Source organism: Dermacentor albipictus, chromosome 3 (genome assembly GCF_038994185.2).
Source record: "Dermacentor albipictus isolate Rhodes 1998 colony chromosome 3, USDA_Dalb.pri_finalv2, whole genome shotgun sequence".
Lineage (NCBI taxonomy): Eukaryota > Metazoa > Arthropoda > Arachnida > Ixodida > Ixodidae > Dermacentor > Dermacentor albipictus.
Genome location: NC_091823.1, coordinates 145,677,002 through 145,691,747, shown reverse-complemented (window position 1 = coordinate 145,691,747; position 14,746 = coordinate 145,677,002). Strand labels below are relative to the sequence as shown.

The 14,746-nt window shown below is 43.3% G+C and overlaps 1 protein-coding gene across 2 annotated transcripts in view; it reads right to left on the bottom strand.

The window, feature by feature from the left end:
* Gnptab (N-acetylglucosamine-1-phosphate transferase subunits alpha and beta) overlaps positions 1 to 14,746 on the bottom strand; it is a 121,344-nt gene that overhangs the window by 11,347 nt on the left and 95,251 nt on the right. For both annotated transcript variants that reach the window (XM_070536124.1, XM_070536125.1), the window contains exons 20-22: positions 12,852 to 13,036; positions 10,076 to 10,130; positions 459 to 662 (exon numbers count right to left, since the gene is read on the bottom strand). In XM_070536124.1, the coding sequence (XP_070392225.1) occupies positions 459 to 662; positions 10,076 to 10,130; positions 12,852 to 13,036 (444 nt within the window). The remainder of the gene's footprint in view (positions 1 to 458; positions 663 to 10,075; positions 10,131 to 12,851; positions 13,037 to 14,746) is intronic.

Genomic DNA, 14,746 nt, shown 5'->3' with positions numbered 1-14,746 from the left:
AGTCTGTGATTTTGCAACGTCGCACAACTCTGTTACATTTTTTATGGAGCAAATAAGTTAACAGTTTAAAAAAAGATCATAAGCCTTTTCCACATCACAAGCCTTAAAAATGGTAGAGAAGCAGAAAAACAAGCCATGCTATGAAAACACAATGACAAAAGCTAACAGTTTACACACAATATGGAAACTGTACCTGGACTCTACCTTTTGCAACTTTTTATAGTCCAGGCATCAGATTGCCGACTTTCATGAGCTTTCATGCCGTAAGGGCCTAACTTGAGTCACAGCTATAGACAGAAAAATAAGCTTAAATTTTTATGTGTACATGTTTTCACCCATTATACTACTCCTTGATATATTCACAAATGTTTCCTCATGTTTGTGCTTTCTTGTCAGTTTGTTCCAAACTGCACACTTTAATGTTAAGTACAGGTAAGCAAGTTCTGCCGCGTACTCACCAAGGCACTGCAGAATGTGACCGCTGTGAAAGCAACTAGGACGCCGAACGCAACGTAGGTGACGGCATACACCCAGTTGCGCTCGGCATGCCAGGCATGCAGTTCACGAACATAAAGGAACCGGTTCCGGTACTCTGCTGGCAGTTCAAACTGTGACGGTGTCGGGAATAGACTCTCGTAGAAGTCATGCACCACAAGCCGCACCTGCAGAAGTGGGGCAATTAGTGCTGTCAGTCATGCATCCCCTTATTCTCAAGCAGCGTTTCCCTCATTCTGCAGTCATCAATGTTAATGCCTACGGTCAGTTCGGTCAGTAAGAGTTTTAGATCTCTTGAGCATAATGCAGAAATACCACTTGCTAGCACAGATTCACGGCAAACTTCTTAAAGGGACACTAAAGTGAAAAATGATTTCTTCTGCATCAGTAAGTTACCATTCTAAAACACCAAAAACATCACTCTTACAACGATAAAACGCTTTGGTAAGCCAGAAAAAGCTCGAGAACGAAATACGAGTGGCGGCACCTACTTAAGTTCCCGCACCTGGGGGCTGTGACGTCGTGGATTTTTATGCCATCGTCTAGGGCCTACTAATTATATATAGCAGTACAGATAGACTACATTCTGTTCTAAAGGAACCAAATATTAAACATGGCAAGTTTCGGGAACCTTTATTCAGCCAACGTGGCCCAAATGCGAAAACATACTTTGGAATCCCTGATGTCATGCTGACTTATCGGCGCTGGGGTTTCGGCGCGAAATTTAAATACTGATATTTGGGGCTTCATTTTCTCATCTAATAATCAAACTATTATTTTAAATGACTGCCTGCAGGGTTCTCAAACAATGCTTCATTAGTCTAAACTGATTTATTGTTTCGCTTTAGTGTTCCTTTAACGTGACAGCCTTCATCATCTTCCTTTGTTATTGGTGATATGAAGCCACTGTTTGCCTGCAGTTGCATGCATCAACCAGATGCTGGAGTTGAACAATGGCAGATGATTTAATCTGGATGGCTTATATAACATAAATATATGTTTTTCAAGCAGTGGCACTCATTTCAGAGATGACATTGCTTTGTTCTGAATCTCTTCGAATATTGCAAACAGTATATGATGCAACATGACGCTTTACATAAAATTAGGGGTTTGCAAATAAAATTTAGGCCTAATCAAATATGAATTTGACAGTGCCAAAAGTGAATTGAATACCGAAAACTTTCCCAACAGTTTCTGAATGATCAACAGCTTTTTTTTTTCACTGTTAATATAAAAAACAATGTTCACATTCTAATACAGTTGATCCCTGATACAGTTAAACATGCCTGTAATGAACCTCCACACAACGAATCACTCAATATTCCCAAGCTTTTCTATTCCCTACTGTCACGTGTATTTGTGACCTCTATGTAACATAGTGGCGGCGGGAGACACCCTGGAAATATTCCTCCCGCTGACTACCTAGTAATTTTACTCAAACTTTTGTTATTTTAGCACGAGCAGCAGTCTCATGGATCTCCTGCTGTTGCCCCACCGCCGCAGAGCACGAAGTGGTGTCATTGCGCTTGGCACACACGTAGTAGCACCAGCAACTCACGTGAGGCTTCCACAGAGTGCTGCCAGCACACCGTGCACGTCTGCATGCACATTCAGGCACCCCACTGTGTCCCTTGAGCTGGCCGGCAACATGATTCTTGCCGCGGCAGCCGTGTCCTCTTTCCTTCAAACATTGTGCCATTCGTTCTGCATAACATTGCTGCCGCTTACGGGTGGCCGGCGGTGCATCAGCAGCGCCACTCTTTGGTGGCTGCAGAAGTCTTTTCACTTCCCTTCATTAACCTGACACCAAGTGACACCACTAAGAAGAAAAGGACTGCAGCTTTCTGTGTCTCGTCGACTCGTGGTCTCTCTTTGTCTCTTCCTTCGTTTTTGACACATTAGGGAGTTTTAGAATAGGGGCCCCAATATTTTGGGGCCCCAAACAGCTTTGCGGGTGTTAGCGTTGGGGCACGCAGGAATGAAGAGCTTTAGAATAGGGCTTTGCGTTTGCGGATAGCGTCTTGCGTTGACAGCGCCACTACGGCGTCTAAGAAATACGATTACAAATAATTAAATAAAATATTCCATTTTATGATATGAATAGTAATTCTGACTTGCGTGTATTTGCGTTTAATTACAATTTAGAGGTTATTCTTCAAGCAGCAAACAATTAGTTGTGCTTAGTTTTGAGCAACATAACCAACTTTACGTGCCTTCACCAGCCAAGCTTAGCCGTGTTAGGCCTACGAGCCATAAAATCCACACTCGAATTCAGAATCAGCGGCGTCTAATGAATCAATCTTCATAACATACGCTAGTTGAGAGAAAGCGATAACTGCAGTCACTTCTCCTAGCTTGCGAACTTCACGCGTTACCGCGAATCGAACCCAGTTTGGTGCTAGGTCAGAGCCGTCGCTTCGATGGGTGCCGCCATGTTTGTTGACGCAAAGCTTTTGGGAACGCTATTTGAGCTCCCGCTAAATCGATGAAATAGCGTTCCCAACGCAAAACCCAAACGCAGTTTGCGTCTCGCGCATGCGCAGTGGCTTCGACGCTATTTCTTTGGGGCCCCAAAACGTTTGGGGCCCCTATTCTAAAACTCTCTATTGTGCACGTGCGAGTCGGCTCCTGTGTCCACGCATGCAGTCACTTTGGTGTATCATTCCAAGGATGAGTGCCTCAACAAAGAAACGTAATACATTGACTCTTGAAGACAAAATGGCCATCTTGGACGCTGTTTCTGGAGGCAAAAGAAAAAAAGAATGTAGCTGCCAAATTTGTAATCCCAGCTAGTTCAGGTTCGGAAACTGGTTCAGGCTGCGGAAACTGACAGTGGAGAGCAAGAGCTTCCAGGCCCGCCCGATCTCGCCGAAGCTTAGGTTTCACTGCGCGCAAATAGAGCAGCCCCAGACAACATGCAACTTTGCGATTTTTGTGTGTGGACGAATGCACTGTCACTACCGAAGAGATCTTGAATCAGGAGCTGGTGGACAGTGTCCTATATAATAGTGACGATGACGGATCTTCGGAGGTCGAGTCATAACATGCTTTGCCTTCTGTGAAGGAAGTGCTGGATGCCATTGTTGTTTTACGCTGCATCGTAGGCTCGCTAGACGATGAAGATACAATGTTGTGTTCCTTGATGTCTTACAAGCATTCAGTGTTGCTGTCCCTCTCGAACAAGCAACAGAGCAAAATAACACGATTCTTTGCTGCTAAATAAATGCGTTTTGGGAGACCTCCAGTTTACCTTTTATTTAATTTGTGCATTTCTTTTTCGGATTTTTATGCTGAAACTGCATACAATGAAAACCTCTTTGTAACGAAAATTTTTGGGCATTTGTCAATTTCATTATAACCAGGTTTAATTGTATAAGGAACTTGAAGGAGATCACAAAATAGTTCAACATATTGATAATGCAATATATAAGGTATGCCTATCTAAGGCTTATCTGCGATCTCCCCAGGTCTCGGACAGTTTACCAAACTCGTGAAAAGCAAGAACTTACAAATTTACTTCTTCAAGGCTGTGTCGAATGCGAAAAAATTGACTTATTTTTGCTCACGAATGTTTGAAGTTGCTCATGCTGTAGAATGGTCTTTGATATACAGTAGAACCTTGATGATGCATTCCCATTATGTAGGTTTTCCTGCCGCCAACTTTTGCAATCGAGAAGACAAAAATTGACTCAATAGAGTTACGCTAATTTTTTCCTAGTTTATATGTTCCCAGAAAGCACAATCTTTTGGCACCAACGTTCAGTTTGTTGCCAAAATACAATCGTATGATACATTTTTCTTGCTGCTACATCCTATGTAAAAAGAAAATGCATGAGGCACGTGCCATATATATATATATATATATGTATGTATGTATGTATGTATGTATGTATGTATGTATGTATGTATGTATGTATGTATGTATGTATGTATGTATCATAGTAAGCCAACAAGCAAAGGTTGTGGGGTCTTTCCCCACATGCGGAAGTTGTTTTTTCATTCACTTTCATTTCCATTAAGTTGTCGTTTCATTATTTCGTTTATTAAGCACAAGTTTTTTCCCCTATGTTGTCCTTGGTGTCAGTGCTTGTTGGCTTCCTATGATATGACTAATAAATATCTGTCCCCTCAGTTAATGTACTTTCTTGTTATATATATATATATACACAGTGTACAGCTGCCTGCCATGGCACCTTCATCCCAATACTTGGCCACCCATCTCACATGAAAACGCCGGTGTGCACTCGGTTTCTCATTTTGGTACCAGCAAATCTCCGGGTTCGTTGCACGTGGCATACACAGCTATCACTGCCAATCCTATTGTGATAAGCATTTTCGCCTATCTGTTTCACAGCATGTGGTGCCGTCGGATGCACAGCGTACGGCTTCAATAGACGATAACCGAAATGCGCCGCTGATCCCTGCTGCAGGCTGCAATCGTGTATGTTTTCAGGCCTCTAGACCCCATGTGAACACGGTGCGAGACGTGCACAATCGAGAACAGTATATAGCCGCTCGTCTCACGTGAAAACGTAAACACCCAGAGTTTCTTATTCCAGTATCAGCAAATCTCCGCCCAGGTCGTCACACACAGCATTCACGGCTGGTTAGTCATGCTATCACAGCTATTGCCACCAAACCTATCATGATACGCATCTTCACCTATCTGTTTTACAGCGCGTGGTACACAGTGCCAGTGGTAGCACGCCGCATGCTTTTAGTAGGCAATAATCTAAACATGCCGCAGTTCCACGCTGCAGGCTGCACGATGTGGGCATCACGTTTCGCTTCGGCGGAATCCGGCATCGCCCACCAGCTCAATTTCTTTTCAGTTTCTAGTTGCCCTCTTAAAACAACACATAATAGGAAAACAAGAAAATGCATCTCGGGCTGCCACAGCACCACCTGCTTGATGCGTGTTGGCGTCTCGTGCCCCAACGATCCGAATGACGCTTTGCATAATGTAGATGTCAACAATAGTTGAGTCTAGTTCTTTTTTAGTTATTTTGGATCATACGATTTACCGGTCAGTAAGTTTTTTTGTTGTCAAAACGTATAACTGAGGCTCTACTGTACTGACCGCAATGCTAACCCTAAAAGCCAATGTTGCAGGGACACAAGACAACAGTATATAGTTCGAACGCTTAGAAATTCTTGTAGCACATTTTTGTTCAAGATAATGTAGAAATGGACACATTACGAAAACAAGCTAGCCTGTGCGGTTACAAGTACAAGTGCTGCCCTCAGTGCTCTTGTACTTCGAATCATGCACGAACACGTTCAACCATGTATTTGTTACAATACCAACAATAGTACACTGTTTAGACAGCTTCCTGCTGGAGCCAGTCGTCCTCGCTTCTAGGTCACCTTAAAATTCCACAATCCTCATCTTGCATGCCTCTCAGCACTTCAACATCTCGCGGCTGGCATGTCCCTTCATTCTCAGCCCTTACCCTCCAGATCCTGCATTGGTGAATGCCCACACTGAACACAAACATTTAGTTTTGAAAGTGTTTTTCAGCTTGCAGAACATCTGAGTCCATTCCCACACACATGTAATCGAGCGGGCACAAACTAAATACGTTCAGTATGGACCCGCAAATCGCACAATGATGAGTTCCGCAAAGCACAGATATGGCGTGCAGCAGTTTTTGCAATTCTAACAGTAATGTAAAGATCCATGCAAGTGGACATTGGGATCGGATTTGTTTTGGCTACTCGCAGAATCCTAAAATGTTGTTTTCCGAAGGCGTCTACAAGACGACAAATTCGGCAGCGCAGCATGTTCAGTTTGGCATCCCATGCCCAGTGCCACTTGATGGAAAGATAGTCTTCTAAGCTTTCTTGTGGAACTAAGGATGGTAGATAAATTTTTTTATTAGATAAATGACTAAATTAAATTATGGGGTTTTACGTGCCAAAACCACTTTCTGATTATGAGGCACGCCGTAGTGGAGGACTCCAGAAATTTCGACCACCTGGGGTTCTTTAACGTGCACCTAAATCTAAGTACACGGGTGTTTTCGCATTTCGCCCCCATCGAAATGCGGCCGCCGTGGCCGGGATTCGATCCCGCGACCTCGTGCTCAGCAGCCTAACACCATAGCCACTGAGCAACCACGGCGGGTGATAAATGACTAATCATTCATTATTTTAGCCTATAACCGATTAACAGTTTTCGATGCAGGGTTTGTCATCAATTAATTGATTAATCAACATATTTGCCGGACCCTATGGCAAGGTTAGAAAGGTGGAGCCAAGGTTGAAACACAAATGTATAAGCAGTTGATAAAGGATAATCTTTAACTTGTTAAGGACTAAATATAGTTGGCACTATAGTGGCTTTTGAAAAGATAAACAATACATTTTATAAAATGACACTCAGTGCAGAATTAAATAAGATAAAGGGCACTAGTGAATCTCTATGGAGTACAGTTAAACAAAAAATGTGAAAAATGCAGAAGTGAACTGTGAGGTCAAACTGAAATATGCCAGAAATTGCAATATGCACAGGGGGAAAACAAGATTACTGGTTCAGGATTCTAAACCACATGCTCTTTTCTGTATTGGGTGAAATTGACACACGTCTAAATGGCCACACAACCAGCATGCGAGAATAGATTCTCCAATGCTATAAGATTTGCTGGAATCGACATGAACTACATGCACTGCTATGTCAAATACACGCTACAAACCGGCGAGCATGCTGTGCCACGTCTTTAGTGAACTGGGAGTGGCACGACGATCAGTGAGTGGGTCGTTATATTATGCCTTGAATTGTGAGGGCATTTCAAGCCTCCGGCTTCTGGCGGCGTGGCGGTGTGTGGGAAAAGACACGAGAAATGCTCGGCTCGGCATCACTACGGGACTCGTCGACAGTCCCGTAGTGATTCAGCCGCACAATCACTGCTTGTGCTCCACCATTCCAGTACGATTTCAAAATTTTCGCGCCACTCCTGTCTAACTCTCGAAACTGATTAATCGAACAGGCCTAATCGATTAAGTCGATTAAATGAAAGGTGGACACCAATGAAGTTTAATTGTTTTGCAGCATATATTTAATTGGTTAACTGATTAATAATTAATCAATATTACCAACTCTATGTGGAATGCGCATTGGACTGGGAGGCATTTTGTATTATTGAAGCAATGTGGCGATGTGCTCTTGCCGACAGTGAATGGCAGCAGTTTGCACGAGCCATGCATACAAATAGCGAGCAAAACTGAGGGCCCCCTGCTCATTTTTCTTCCATGGCAAGTACTGCCTTTCAGATTCAATCTCTTGTTGACAGCACCTGCTAAAACAGTGCCGTTTGAAATTTCTCGCCATTAAATGTTTCCGACGTGCGAGAAGTGACGTCGTCTCCGTTAGGAGAAGCACACTTGCATGGGCATGGCATGGTACAGTGTTTGACATATCGTATGTGGTAGCTCGATGTAAGCATAGTGCATCGTTATACTTTCGCATCGGATTCTTAAGAGCATTTTACAGCTTTTCGATGCAGACTATAAATTTATGTATCCGAGTCTTAGATAGCCGGGACCTACTGAATTCACAACATTAGCAAGTTTCTGTCATTACACTGTACATTATGAAGCGTACATTATCAAAAGTACAAATAAAATACTAGGAAGAAACAAGCACTTTGTTCATATACGAAGGGCTCTCCCAAGTACCCATAGGCATGCATTATTAGAATGAAGTTTCAAAAGGCAGTCATGTGAGCCCATTAGAATCTCTGCATACTTTTGAGACTAAACAGAAAATACTACACATTCTCTGTGGTGATGACAGAAAACATAAGGCTGCTTTCCTCTAGTCGAAGCGGTTGCGGCAGATTGCGCAACTATTTATTAAATAATAATCTTGCAATGACGTGTATTCAAGCTTCATCCAAAAAGAAGCACAAGTGCTGCATCTTTAAATAGTACTGAACAACGTCCACTGCTAAGTGCCATGTCTGAGAAAATTTAATTGCAAATCAATGCAGCTTAGCTGGTAGAGTCTATTTATCAGAGCAACGCAGTGTGGTCTGCTACGTAACTTCTCATTTTATGTTCACTTTGGCTACGTTGAAATTTATCACACATTTAATTTAGTTTCATGTTTGATTTTGCAAAGCTGATAATGTCAAGTAATTGAAAACTATTTGAAAAATATCTGAACTGGCAAAGATTGATTAGTTTATTTGAAAAGCTAAGTAAATAGGACAATACTTTATTCATTACTTGAAAGCTTCGAATATTCGTACACTCCCAATGAAAATAAAAGTGATTAAATTCTAAGGTTTTACGTGCTAAAGCTACACTTTAGTTGAGAGGCACAGTGTAGAAGGGAATTACAGATTAATTTTGTCCACCTGGGGTGGACGAGCACCGAATGCTTGGCACACAAGATCGTTGCATTCCAGCCCTTCGAAACTCAACTGCCACGGCCAGGTTCAAACCCAAGTTTAGCAAGAGTCAAATGTTTCAGATGAGTGCGTGTAACACATGCTGGTGGCTTCAGATGCAGGGTCCATGATAGAGCATGTAAGCGCGACTGAATGAGGATGTAGAAAGAAACAGATACAACTTCAGTTGTGCTTACACACTCTGTTATGTATTCAAACCAACTAGCCTGCCAATGTGTTTTAACCAAGTTGCAGGGTGATGTTATCTTATCATCAGCACCTACCAATGCAAAGGTTAGGTGCTGGAGGTACATTTTTGTCAGTACTACACTTAACGTCCAATCCTTCGAACTCTCTAGAGACTTGGGACTGCAAAAATGTCCAAAAAGGGAATGCATAACACAGGACCATATGCTCTATATCTGCATACATTCTGATGCACATATAGCTGCAGTTCTGTCTTCTTTTCTACCAGGTTCCACATGTAATGCTAATAACGTCAGTTTGCATCATACATCTTGTTCTTCTGCCTAACGAGTTTTCACAGCTCCATCGAGTAAGTTCCTTTATTTTATAACTATTTCTCAGATGGAGAAAGTCAAGGCCAGAGTAGCAGGCCTCTGCAAATCTGCCACTGAATTGTTGAGGTGTCTATGAAAAGCGAACTTCAAAGTAGCTAGGCCAAGTGTTGCAAAGTGCACATGACAGAACAAAGTAATTACACACCAAACACACCATACAACATATGGCCAAACACAAATGTATGTGGCTGGCTACAGCCGCCAGCACTAAAATGCTAGTCTGAGGCTGCGACATTGCAGAGTGATAAAAATGGTAGTGGTTTTGGATTCGATTAATGCATAAATGATTGCCATTCCAGACATGCACTCATGGCAAAATGTTCAGAAATCCAGACGATGAACAATTTTAGCGTTATACATTTCAGACACCATTACATATTTGGTCTATGGGGGTATGAGGTATGGCAGTGTTGTGAAGATGTCCAAAATATTGGACATCTAAAAAATAGGTATGTTGACTGTATATGCATTTACAGAAATCGGTATTTTCAGTCAGGTGTCGCATGCGGTACGATCCTTGTAGTTTTGACAAAGGGCACAGCTATAGTTTGAAAGTTGGGATAAGGCTAGCACAACAGTGACCACTCATGGTGTCAGTGCACTCACAAGGTTCAGGTCCTTGCTGGAGTAGTCCAGATTGTCATTCAGGCAGATGAACTTCCTGCAGGAAATGAGAGAAGCCTCTCGGCTGTTATTTGTATCTCTCAACGATGGCCACACCCTAAACACATGGCAGTACTACTGTTCCCATTCACACATGACGCTGTAGGCTTTGTCAGCACAGAGATTGCAACATATGACTGTTAAAAGCGACAATAATGAGAACATGTAACAGCTGTTGGCTAGCAACCTATATGAACAAACTTAAATGGGCCATGACACCAAATGTTTTAGCTCGAATTATGCACTGCACGCTAAACTGTATGTGCCCCACAACAAATTACCAAAATTTTAGTGCATTCAGTGCGGTAGACAATTTGTATTTGCATGTTATTAATGTCGCAGTTGAACCGTAAAGCAATCTGGCAACACTGACGTCTGATGAAATGAAGTGCGTTTTGCATGTTCAAATGGTTCACGGTATACGAGTGGTTTAACTTTCGCATGAGTCGCAGCGGTCAGCCCAAGGTAGTTTCTGCAGGTGTTTTCTGTTAGCCCAGTTCTTGTCATGCAATTGAAACAAATGCAGGCACAATGCAACAGTGACACCCTCGCAACGCTCATGGGTGCCATAGCGTGCAGAGAAAGGAGAGTCTGGCATGGTGTGCCGCACTTGGTTACAGAATGTCTCTCAAGCTCTCTGTTGCTCTCAAGCGCACATTCATTGAACAAGGTCAGCAGCATGCATTTGCACCATCATCCGATGGAAGCTGCTGGCCCATCTGCCTACAACCATCATAATGCTGTTCCGCTTCCCCATCTCCATCATGATGCAGCCGACCTTGTTCATCGAATGCACACTTGAGAGCAGCACGATACAGCTGCGCTAGTGCTCCGTCACGCGGCTTTTTTTCGTATTTTGTGGGCTTTCTTTGCGACCCAGAAAAAAGGACTGTTTGAGATGTATCATACAGGAAACAAGTTGATCAGTGATTTCTGAAGGTGCTCTACAAATGTGCGTATCATACTTGCGGTCCTCAGCCAATAATTAAACAGTTGGTCAATTTGAGTGAGTTATGGGTAAAAAAAATTGCCTGAGTTACTACAGACTATTGTGAATAGTATGTGCTCGGTTCAATTCGCTTACGATGTGCCATTTATTTTTAAAGTCTTGGCTCAAGTTATGTGGGACATCCTGCATGTGCTCCCTCGGCAAGCATGCAGTTTGTGACATCAGAGCTCACGAGCATAACATCGAGTGTGGCTGGCTCAATTGTTATGCTGTTCAAGCGTAATATAAAAAAATCAATTACAAATTATGTGCCAGCTCAAATGCACTAAAATTTTGCCAACGTGTTCTTGCATTGAGTTACCTCACACAATACTGATTATGATCGAAAATTGGGTGTCATAGCCCATTTATTACACTAAAGGCCTTAGGTATAGTGCACCCGATACAAGACAAAAGAGTGGCACATAACACGTACAGTGCTGCTATTCTGTCCTGTGTCGGGTGCGCTGAACCTAGGGTCTTTAGTATGACGTACCAACAAGCCCAACATGCAACCTTAGCCAAGTTCAATTAATCTGCAAATTGTCATGGTTAATTGAAAGAAAATGTCGCCTAGCCAGCCTAAAAGCCATACGTTATTCATAGCTCAGTCCTCTACAGCAAGCATAACGAAAGTTCTATCTTTATATAACGAACTTCAGGGGATCATGGTAAACTGTTAGTTATTCTGAAAGGTCGTTATAGTGAAAGCCCAATAATCAACCCTTCCTCCCATCAACCCATCAGCTCATAAGCGGTCAGCATAGGAGCTGTCCACTAAATCATTGCTGTTGGCTCTCGGCTGGCACTGCCGCTATTTTCCATAGACTCTGCCGCCAAGCACCACCGAAGCACCGTCTAATTGGTGACACACGCAAAACAGACGTTGACACTGAGAAAACTACCGACAGAAAATTCAATGTCACCTCCTAAGCGCAAAGTTTCTTGCTGTTCTTTTTTTACGTTCCCTGCCATGGACCCCGCAACTGTCTCGCTCGAGATGGCCGCATGAACTATGCTAAAATGCAACACGCCTAAATGATGCCATCCGCAAAGTGCAGCGTGTGACTATATGGCACCCCAGTCAGTACGGAGGTTACATTTCTCCGCACATAGCTATAATGGCTGCAGAGAGAAAGAAACATGCCTTCCTTGCTAGGCAACACTTTTCTGGGTGGAGCATGTGCTCGCAAAACCTGATGCTTCATCACCTCTGCAATAGATTTAAAAAAAAAGTTCTTTTGGCGATCCAGCAGGCCGAGGATGCCGCCAGAGCCCAAAGGCTTCTGACCGCCATCTAGGCTCCACTCTGCTGGCTACCTAAATAAGTTATTTTTCTTTCTCTCTCACCCACATATTTTTTCATTTCTTTTTTCTAGGGTGCCATCTCAGGTTTTCCAAGCCCATGCGCTGCAGTGCCTGCTTTCTACACAACGTCGTCTGTTAACCTGCTGATTCAGCTGCCGTGAAAGATACACAGAAAAAATCCCCAGATTTTGGAATATTAGTCTGCAGTACTTAGGCATTATCAACAAGACAAGGAAACTGAATAATGACTGGTATTCTGAAAAGTTCGGTATTCTGAAGTTTGTATTACTGAAATATTTTGATATTGAAACTGTAAGAAGTCAGCAGGGAATTTCGGAAAAGTTTGTTAATCTGAAAAGTTTGTTAATGTGGTGTTTGTAGTAATGAGGTTTCACTGTACCATGAAGATTTATTACCACTCACTTTGGTTCACGTCGCAGTTCGTCAAGCTGTGCGAGGACACGCGAAGCATTGTTGTTCAGCATGCGGAAGACGTAATCCTCTTCCTTCACTGTCTCAAAGTGGTTCGCAGGGCGAGTGCGCGAAGCCTTGTGCAGCAAGAACAGCAGCGGCTCACACTTCATGACCGCTTCTTTAGTAATCGTCGGCTGAAAAACAGGTGTGCATGGGGAAATGCAAAACAATGCACAAACCAGGCGCTTAATCAAAACTACAAAAGTAATGACAGCTATGGTTAACTTTTATTGTAACTACCCTGCCGGTTTGATGAGAATTACGGTCAAGGTGTCCAGCAAAGCTAACTAAAGAAAAGAACAGAAAAGCTGTCTGAGCTGCCCATATCTTTACTTGTTGAAGCCAATCGTGACCGTTGGATGCCATTTCAGGTTAGATAACATACTGCCGAGTGCATGGATGTACAGTAGAACCTTGCTGATAAGATCCTATTTTGTACAACCTCCCAGCACCACGATCACGATCGAACACACAGAAAACAACCCAATACCATAGAATTACACTTCTTTTTTATTGGTTAATATGCTGTCACAAAACACTATCTTCTGGCACCAACACTCAGGACATAACCAAACTGCGATTATATGGTACATTTTTCGACCCCTAGATCCCATGTAAACAAGTAAAGGTGCGATGCATGTGCGATCAAGAGCAGTAAGCACCTATCATGGCAGCTTAACCACAATACTCCCCTGCCTGTGTCACGTGAAAATGCCAGCACACACCGTTTCCTCTTTTGGTACCAGAAAATCTCCTTGCAGGTTGTTGCACGCATGTCGCACATCACATTCACAGTTATCACGACCAACCCTATTGCAATAAGCACCCTTGTCTATCTGTTACATGGCGCGTGTGGCATAGTGCCGTTGGAAGTGTACTGCACGCTTTTAATAGGCAATTATTCAAACATGTCGCTGTTCCATGCTGCAGGCAGGGCAATGTGAGCATCACATTCTGCTGTGACGGCATTTGTACTCCAGCATCACCCACCAGTTCAATTTTGTTTGGTTTTCCCTGCTTGAAACAATACAAAATAGGAAAACGACAAAGCGCGTCTCAGGCCGCTGGGGCCCCACCAGCGTGATGTGCATAGGCATCTTGTGCTCGCAACTATTCTAGCTGAGTAGGCACATACAAAATTCCCGCCAAAATGCCCCACCCGAAGAGGCTGCTGACCCAGGTTGTAAATGCAAATGCAAATGCAAATGCAAGTTGCCAAACCACAAAAATTACACAACGTGCACCTCGGGCAGCTCGGGCCTCACCTGCTCAACGGGTGTTGATGTCTCTTGCTACAGTCGAACCCGACTATATCAAACCCGTTTACATCAAATTATTCTATATATCGAACAATTTCTGGGCACGGTATAGTTACAATGAGTATATATAGCAAAATTACGCTTACATCGAACAAAAATAGCAGCGACTCCCGATATATAGAACGTTGAGCGTCAGAAACGTGCCCCCAGAATATGGCTTTTCCTCGTGGTTGTGGGGAAACCCGACGGTGCGGCTCCATCCAACCGCTCTCCCTACCGTGACCGCACTGCATCGAACAAGCCATCGACACCCCCCTACAAAAAATGATCCTGGGCCACCCGCAGGGCTTGCTCAGACAGTCAATCAGAGGTTCTTGTGCCCTCTTCATGCAAAATGGCAAATGTGGGAGTAGTCGTGGTGCTTTTCTGGTCCATTGTGTGTGTGCCTTGTGGGCCTTCTCCCGCAGTGTTGCCGTGATGAAGTGGCAGAATTTGCCTTTTGTTGTGAAGCTCGAAATCATAAATCAGGTCAAACGCGGTGAGAAGTCGGATGTATCCCCGCAGCGTGAATGACTCCGAGGAACA